A 9,629-nucleotide genomic window follows, 5' to 3' on the forward strand; every position below is an offset into this window, starting at 1 on the left:
CCACCTATTCTGCTCCAGTCATTACCACGAGCCTGTCCTCCCCAATTAAGGTACCACCAACCTCCTGAAGTTAAAGTTGAAGTTATTCATTTGGATGGTGTATCAATACACCCAATCACTACAAAGATACAGTTGTCCTTCCTAACTCAGTTGCCAGAGAGGAAGGAAACCGCTCAAGGATTTCACCACAAGGCCAATGGTGACTTTAAAACAGTTACAGAGTCTAATGGCTGTGATAGGAGAAAACTGAGGATAGATCAACAACATTGTATTCACTCCACAATACTAACCGAAATGACAAAGTGAAAAGAAGGAAGCCTGTAAAGAATAAAAATATTCCAAACATGCGTTCGGTTTGCAATAAGGCACTAAAGTAATAATGCAAAAAATGTGTCAAATGTATGTCCTTAATACAAAGTGTTATGTTTGGGCCAAATCCAATACAGCACATCACTGAGTACCACTCTTCATATTTTCAGGCATGGTTGTGGCTGCATCATGTTATAGATGTGCTTGTCATCGTCAAGGACTAGGCAGTTTTTTCTGATACAAAGAAACAGAATAGAGCTAAGCACATGCAAAATCCTAAAGGAAAACCTGGTTCAGTCTGCTTTCCAACAGACACTGGAATATGAATTCACCTTTCAGCAGGACAATAACCTGAAACACAGGGCCAAATCTACATTGAATGTTCCTGAGTGGTCTAGTTACAGTTTTGACTTAAATTGGCTTGAAGATCTATGGCAATATTTAAAAATGACTGTCTAGCAATGATTAACAACTAACTTGACAGAGCTTAAAGAATTTTTTAAGGAATAATATTGTACAATCCAGGTGTGCAAAGCTCTTAGAGACTTACCCAGAAAGACTCACAGCGCTGAATCGCTGCTAAAGGTGATTCTAACATGTATTGACTCAGGGGTGTGAATACTTATGTAAATTAGATATTTCTTTATTTCATTTTCATAAATTAGCAAAAATGTAAAAAACATGTTTTCACTTTGTTGCTATGGGGTATTGTGTATAGATGGGTGAGATGTATTTATTTTTATCCGTTTTGAATTCAGGCTGTAACACAACAAAATATGGAAGAAGTCGAGAGGTAAGAACACTTTCTGAAGGCACTGTATAATTTTTTTGCAGGGCTTATTACAGTATATCATATGAAATTGTTTACAAAACTTTCAAAACTACTGGCAGGAATGATACGAAACCTTTATAACGCATCTTTAATGACACAAGCAATATTGGTCTCTCCACTATGACGTACAAGTGTATCTGAAATGCAATTGGACTCTAAACAACTAGTTTCCCGTTAGAAATTATCACTTTTATGATAATAATCAAATCCTCCTGCTGCAGGGTTATTTTACTCCTTCAACAAAACCGGTCAAATTAAGATCCTACATAAAGGAACATCCTACATTAAGATCTGTACATAAAGTGTCTATGGGGGTATGGGTCTACTTGGAATTCTGTCAGTGTGTTGAAGTTGCTGTGTGTTAACTTGCTGGAGGATGTTTGTATAGGAGCATAAGTTAAACCCATTAACCCTGTAGACCAGGCTTGCTCTCTGTGGCTGCTGTAGCATGCGTTAGCTGACCGTAAGGCTAATGTATACACCACACACTGTACAGGTTCATGAGAAATGAAAGTGTTTGAAGTCATAATTCTGACTCCCTCTCTTTTACTTTTTCACTCCCTCCTCTTTATCTCACTTTCCGCTGTCTCGTTCGATCTCTCGTTCTGTCCCCTCTCGTTCTGTCCCTCCCTTCTCTCCATCCCTTTCTCTCTCTCTCTCTCTGTCCATCATGCTCTCCCTCTTCCCCATCCATATCTCCTCATCCCTCCCCCTCTTTCTCCATCCCTCTTGCTCTCTCCATCGCTCTCTCTCCATCCCTACATCTCTCTCTCCCCCTTCCTTCCCTCACTCTCCATCCTTTCATCTCTCCCTCCCCTGTCCCTCTCTCTCTCTCCATTCCTTTCTCTCCCCCTCCCCCCCCCCTCTCTCCATCCCTTTCTCTCTCTCCATCGCTCCATCTCTCCCTCCCCCTTCCCTCGCTCTCTCTTTCCATCACTCTCTCTCCATCCCTTTCTCTCCCCCTTCCCTCCCCCCCTCTCTCTCTCTCTCTCCATCCCTTTCTCTCTCTCCATCGCTCCATCTCTCCCTCCCCCTTCCCTCGCTCTCTCTCTCTCCATTACTCTCTCTCTCCATCTTCCAGGAGTGTTCCTGATCTGCTGGCTGCCGTTCTTCGTGACTCACATCCTGAACACCCACTGCAGGACGTGTCGTATCCCCCCGGAGCTCTACAGCGCCTTCACCTGGCTGGGCTATGTCAACAGCGCCCTCAACCCTGTCATCTACACCACCTTCAACATTGAGTTCAGACGCGCCTTCATCAAGATCCTCAGCTGCTGAGAACAGAGTTGGTCCAGCATGACCATGTCAGGCTAATGGCCAGGCACCTAAACTGTACTGGACCTTGGGCCTGGCATACCTGAGTATGAATAAGACACATGAGTCATGGCCTGAGCCTGACTGCATAATATCAGGGGCAATGACTCTACTTCAATAAGATCATCTGCTGCTAAGAGGCCAATAGGTCCACCATAACCATGTCAGGCAAGGCTTATGACCTGTACTGGACCTTAGGCCCGGTACACCTGATGTGCACACCTGAGCATGGATAATGGATACAGTACCTGAGCCATGGATACATGAGCCATGACCCGTCCATCTTTAGGGTCAATGACTCGTCTTCATTGAAATCATCTCCAGCTGAGAGGACAGATCCATAAAGACCATGTCTGACCATGCTCTTCCACTGAACCTCTTAGCACACTATAGCACACCTGAGCAAGGACTCTCTGACGGTAACACAGGCCCTGCACACCTGAGCTGAACTACAGGTACCGTATCAGACTTGGCTGCTAGTTAGCTGGGCAAGGACCTGCTCTACCTGTGTTATACTGTACACAGCGGGCAGAGGACATGAAGGGAGGGTATGGGAGTTAAATTCAAACCATACAAATCACTGCTACAATACTGGTGATTCAGAAGTGGGGGAAATACTTGTATAGAGAAAAGAGGACAAATGCAACAAAGGAAATGAAGAGAAGTAGAGTTCCACATATCCATATGACACAATGTACAGCCATCAAAAGACACTGAATGCCCTTTCCCTGCTGCCTAATGCAGGGGAATTCAACCGGAGGTACTACAGGGGCTCCGTGACAATAAATACAAAATAAAGTGGAAGAAAAAATAAAGTGGAAGAAATACAATTTTTATTTAAATGTTGTTGTGACTATCCCTAGCAACAACAGATGAAACCATTTTTTTATTACACACTTCTTCCACATTTTGTTGTGTTACAGCTTGAATTTAAAATGGATTCAATTTAGATTTGTTTTGTCAATGACCTACACACAATACCCCATAATGGCAAAGTGGAATTATGTTTTTAGAAATTTGTACACATTAATAAAAAATGAAAATCTGAAATGTCTTGAGTCAATAGGTGTTCAACCCCTTTGTTATGCAAAGCCAAAATAAGTTCAGGAGTACGAATTTGCCTAACAAGGATTTTTGAATGACTACCTCATCCTTGTACCCCAGCCGAGCAGTGAATTTCGAACACAGATTCAACCACAAAGACCAGGGAGGTTTTCCAATACCTCACAAAGAAGGAAACCTATTGGTAGATAGGTAAAAAAAAAGCAGACACTGAATATCCCTTTGAGCATGTTGAAGTTATTTATGACACTTTGGATGGTGTATCAATACACCCAGTCACTACACAGATACAGGCGTCCTTTCTAACTCAGTTGCCTGAGAGGAAGGAAACCGCTCAGGGATTTCACCATGAGGCCAATGATGATTTTAAAACAGTTACATAGTTGAATGGCTCTGATAGGAGAAAACTGAGGATGGATCAACAACATTGTAGTTACTCCACAATGCTAACCTAAATGACAGAGTGAAAAGAAGGAAGCCTGTACACAATAAATATATTCCAAAACACGCATCCTGTTTGCAATAAGGCACTAAAGTAAAAAAAAATGTGGCATAGAAATTAACTTTATGTCCTGAATACAAAGCGTTATGTTTGGGGCAAATCCAACCCAACACATCACTGAGTACCACTCTCCATATTCCCTGGCATGGTGGTGGCTGCATCATGTTATGGGTATACTTGTCATCGGCAAGGACATGAGAGGTTTCTTTAGGATAAAAAGAAATGGAATAGAGCTAAGCACAGGCAAAATCCTGAACCTGATTCAGTCTGCTTTCCAACAGACACTGGGACACAAATTCACCTTTCAGCAGGACAATAACCTATAACACAAGGTGAAATATGCACTGCTTACCAAGACAGGACAATTAAATGTGCAAATATTGTACAATCCAGGTGTGCAAAGCTCTTAGAGACTTACCCAGAAAGCTGTAATTGCTGTAATCGCTGCCAAAGGTGATTCTAACATATATTGACTCAGAGGTGTGAGTATGTACACTACCGTTCAAAAGTTTGGGGTCACTTAGAAATGTCCTAGTTTTTGAATGAAAAGCACATTTTTTGTCCATTAAAATAACATCAAATTGATCAGAAATACAGTGTAGACATTGTTAATGTTGTAAATCACTATTGTAGATGATTTTTTATGGAATATCTACAGTCGTGGCCAAAAGTTTTGAGAATGACATAAATATACATTTTCACAAAGTCTGCTGCCTCAGTGGCTTTAGATATTTTTGTCACATGTTACTATGGAATACTGAAGTATAATTACAAGCATTTCATAAGTGTCAAAGGCTTTTATTGACAATTACATGAAGTTGATGCAATGAGTCAATATTTGCAGTGTTGACCCTTCTTTTTCAAGACCTCTGCAATCCGCCCTGGCATGCTGTCAATTAACTTCTGGGACACATCCTGATGGCAGCCCATTCTTGCATAATCAATGCTTGGAGTTTGTCAGAATTTGTGGGGTTTTGTTTGTCCACCCGCCTATTGAGGATTGACCACAAGTTCTCAATGGGATTAAGGTCTGGGGAGTTTCCTGGCCATGGACCCAAAATATTGATGTTTTTTTCCCCGAGCCACTTAGTTATCACTTTTGCCTTATCTCAAGGTGCTCCATCATGCTGGAAAAGGCATTGTTCTTCACCAAACTGTTCCTGGATGGTTGGGAGAAGTTGCTTTCGGAGAATGTGTTGGTACCATTCTTTATTCATGGCTGTGTTCTTAGGCAAAATTGTGAGTGATCCCACTCCTTTGGCTGAGAAGCAACCCCACACATGAATGGTCTCAGGATGCTTTACTGTTGGCATGACACAGGACTGATGGTAGCGCTCACCTTGTCTTCTCCGGACAAGCTTTATTCCGGATGCCTCAAACAATCGGAAAGGGGATTCATCAGAGAAAATGACTTTACCCCAGTCCTCAGCAGTCCAATCCCTGTACCTTTTGCAGAATGTCAGTGTGTCTCTGATGTTTTTCCTGGAGAGAAGTGGCTTCTTTGCTGCCCTTCTTGACACCAGGCTATACTCAAAAGTCTTCACACGTGCAGATGCACTCACACCTGCCTGCTGCCATTCCTGAGCAAGCTCTGTACTGGTGGTGCCCCGATCCCGCAGCTGAATCAACTTTAGGAGACGGTCCTGGCACTTGCTGGGCTTTCTTGGGCGCCCTGAAGCCTTCTTCACAACAATTGAAACGCTCTCCTTGAAGTTCTGGATGATCCGATAAATGGTTGATTTAGGTGCAATCTTACTGGCAGCAACATCCTTGCCTGTGAAGCCCTTTTTGTGCAAAGCAATGATGACGGCACATGTTTCCTTGCAGGTAACCATGTTTGACAGAGGAAGAACAATGATTCCAAGCACCACCCTCCTTTTGAAGCGTCCAGTCTGTTATTCGAACTCAATCAGCATGACAGAGTGATCTCCAGCCTTGTCCTCGTCAACAGTCACACCTGTGTTAACGAGAGAATCACTGACATGATGTCAGCTGGTCCTTTTGTGGCAGGGCTGAAATGCAGGGGAAATGTTTTTTGGGGGGGTTCAGTTCATTTGCATGGCAAAGAGGCACTTTGCAATTAATTGCAATTCATCTGATCACTCTTCATAACATTCTGGAGTATATGCAAATTGCCATCAAACAAACTGAGGCAGCAGACTTTGTGAAAATGAATATTTGTGTCATTCTCAAACTTTTGGCCACGACTGTACATAGGTATGCAGAGGCCCATTATCAGAAACCATCACTCCTGTGTTCCAATGGCACGTTGTGTTAGCTAATCCATGTTTATAATTCTAAAAAGCTAATTGATCATTAGAAAACGCTTTTGCGATTATGTTTGCACAGCTGAAAACTGTTGTCCTGATTTAAGAAGAAATAAAACTGCCCTTCTTTAAACTAGTTGAGTATCTGGAGTGTCAGCATTCGTGGGTTCGATTACAGAATCGACAAAATGGCCAGAAACAAAGAACTTTCTTCTGAAACTTTCTTGATCTGAGAAATGAAGGCTATTCCATGCAGAAAATTGCCAAGAAACTGAAGATCTCTTCCAACGCTGTGTAATATTCCCTTCACAGAACAGCGCAAACTGGCTCTAACCAGAATAGAAAGAGGAGTGCGAGGCCCCGGTGCACAACTGAGTAAGAGGAAAGGTACATTAGAGTCTCTAGTTTGAGAAACAGACGCCTCACAAGTCCTCAACTGGCAGCTTCATTAAACAGTACCCGCAAAACACCAATTTCAACTCAATGAAGAGGTGACTCCGGGATACTGGCCTTCTACGCAGATTTGCAAAGAAAAAGCCATATCTCAGACTGGCCAATAAAAGTAAAAGATTAAGTTGGGCGAAAGAACACAGACACTGAACAGAGGAACTCTGCCTAGAAGGCCAGCATCCCGGAGTTGCCTCATCACTGTTGCCGTTGAGACGGGTACTGTTTTGCGGGTACTAAACTTGGATTAGCTAACACAGGAGTGATGGTTGCTGATAATGAGCCTCTGTATGCCCACGTAAATATTCCATTAAAAATCAGCCGTTTCCAGCTGCAATAGTTATTTACAAAATTAACATTGTCTACACTCTATTTCTGATCAATTTGATGTTATTTTAATGGACAAAAAATTTGCTTTTCTTTCAAAAACAAGGACATTTCTAAGTGACCCCAAACTTTTGAAGGTTAGTGTATATAAATTAGATATTTCTATATGTCATTTTCAATAAATTAGCAACATTATCTAAAAACATGTTTTGACTTTGTCATTATCGGGTATTATATGTAGATTGGTAAGGAAAACAATCTATTTAATCCATTTTGAATTCAGGCTGTGGAATATGTAAATAGGTTTGAATACTTTTTGAAAGCACTGTACCTACAGTAGAAAGAGGAGAATATCTTATTTCTAATGATGTCAACTTTATTTCTCAACTCCTAATATTGAGCAAATTACACTCACTGGAGGCAATTACACTCACTGGATATCTGACAGGCTTTAAAAAAAACAGCCGTGAATAGGCTACCAGTGAGTGCCGATGGCTGCTTTGACATTCATTTGACTTTGATATTCATTTTTGCCAACTGCTCTTAGTGAAAATGTGTTTGGAGTTACCGTTCAAGCTAATAGGCTGTTAAAGTTTACACTCCCTCTTCCAATTAGAATGTGGGGAATACAAAATAATGAAAATGATCTACCAAGTCAGTTCATTTTAAAATGTTGGTTACTTCTCCTTGCCATTATCATTCACCTGATGATAAGAAATGATTTTTTGTTTACGTATGATGGGGTTCCCTGGGTGGCCGGTTTGCCTGGGAGCGGGTCCCTGGGCAGGAAAAGGTTGAAGACCCCTGGTCTAATGTGATCTTTGAATGAGGTACAAGGAATGATACGCTGTCCTGGTGTTGGTGTTTTAAGGCATTTGTTGGTCCAAATATAAATGGAAGAACTTGTCCCGATTGGTATTTTTAAATCACTGATGAATGATCTTGAGACTGATTCCCTGACCTGTCAATGTTTTTAATTGGCTGTTTTTGATTTTGTTATACTTTTGTGAATTCTATGGTTTTTACTAGATGACTTGTAGTTTTTCATGTTGTTTGTCTGTAATGTTTGTAATGACTTGGTGCTGCCTCTCTTGGCCAGGACGCTCTTGAAAAAGAGATTTTAAATCTCAATGAGCCCTTCCTGGTTAAATAAAGGTTAAATAAAACATTTAAAAATGAAATCTGGTTGAAAAGGTGACATGAAGAAAGACCCTCAGTCAGTAATACTCACACAGATCAGTCCTACTCACAATCCTCTGTTAGATGCCTGGAACAGTGTTATGACCAGGCCACAAATGCTGACGTCATGTGTCAATCAAAGCACAGAGTCTTCCTTGCCTCAGTGTATTACTATTTGAGTCTACAACTCACAGCTCAAGCACAGTTCTAGGATGCATCCCAAATCACATCCTATTTCCTACATAGTGCACTACTCCTTACCAGACGTAGTTTGAACAAGGTGCCATTTATGACGCAACCCTAGAGTTCACAGCTCTGTCTGCTACACTACTCCAACTGATGACTCAAAGCTACTGTATACATGTACTGTAGCAAGGGCTGCACAGTCCAATTAATTTCAAAGGTTCACTGAGGTGATTGGGCCTATTATATTCAGAACAGCAGTACTTATGATTACTACTGGCATCATCCAGGGCTCCTGCTAGAGGTGTCACTGCAGACCCTGGTTTGATTCCAGGCTGGATCACAACCGGACGTGATTGGGAGTCTCATAAGGCGGCCCAGCGTCATCCGGGTTAGGGTTTGGCCGGAGTAGGCCGTCATTGTAAATAATCATTTGTCCTTTAACTGACTTGCCTAGTTAAATAAAGGTTAAATAAAACATGTTCAAATCCACCCACCACCTTGTATTTAGAGAACTATATGGCTCTGTCCGCCTCTGCATGCGTGTCACAGTCAACAAGCTGTTTATATTTGAATCACTGTGAATTGCTTCAAGAGTCGCTTAAAGGCTCCGTCCATCTGAATCACAATGAGTCCTTTTATATCTGGATGTGAGAGATGTTTGGATTGCTGTTGGAGTCATTTAAATCGATGTCAACACTTATGGATCACAGAGGAGGTGTTTTGAAAATGGTTCTTTGTGCCACTGTTAGATTTTTTGATACGCCTCTGGTTTAGCCATGCCTGCTGGGTTGAAAATTATCTGAAGCTCTCTGTTCCTTGATAGTGGCGTCCTCAGGGGGCGGGGCTTTGTAGTGCCAGTGAATCAGACACGGGTGTGAATGGTGAGGTGGGCGTGGCTGTCATAGATGAGAAAAGCTTCTCTGTGTTGTGGTGAATAAAAGCTAAATTAAGCACTTCTCATCGGCTACTTGTCATCTGTACGCACGCACACACACAAAACTCACACTCACACACACACAGAGAGAGTGTGGAGAGAGAAAGTGAGCGGTACATGTGGTGTGGAGAGGCAGATTGGGCTCTGGGGCAGTATCACAGCTGGACCCCAGCTGAGCCTTGAGAGAAACCACAGAAACATGTAGAGAGATAGAAAGAAAAGAGAAGATGGATGGAAGGCTGAAGACAGAGAGAGAAAAGATGAATGAAG

The 9,629-nt window shown here is 42.0% G+C and overlaps 1 protein-coding gene across 1 annotated transcript in view; it reads left to right on the forward strand.

The window, feature by feature from the left end:
* The window catches only part of drd3 (dopamine receptor D3), a 42,227-nt gene extending 38,804 nt beyond the window's left edge, over positions 1-3,423 (forward strand). Inside the window, exon 7 of the mRNA XM_031795260.1 lies at positions 2,223-3,423. Coding sequence (XP_031651120.1) covers positions 2,223-2,419 — 197 coding nt within the window. The 3' untranslated portion in view covers positions 2,420-3,423. The remainder of the gene's footprint in view (positions 1-2,222) is intronic.
* The last annotated feature ends 6,206 nt before the right edge of the window (positions 3,424-9,629 follow it).

This window comes from Oncorhynchus kisutch, linkage group LG18, assembly GCF_002021735.2.
Source record: "Oncorhynchus kisutch isolate 150728-3 linkage group LG18, Okis_V2, whole genome shotgun sequence".
Taxonomy (NCBI): domain Eukaryota; kingdom Metazoa; phylum Chordata; class Actinopteri; order Salmoniformes; family Salmonidae; genus Oncorhynchus; species Oncorhynchus kisutch.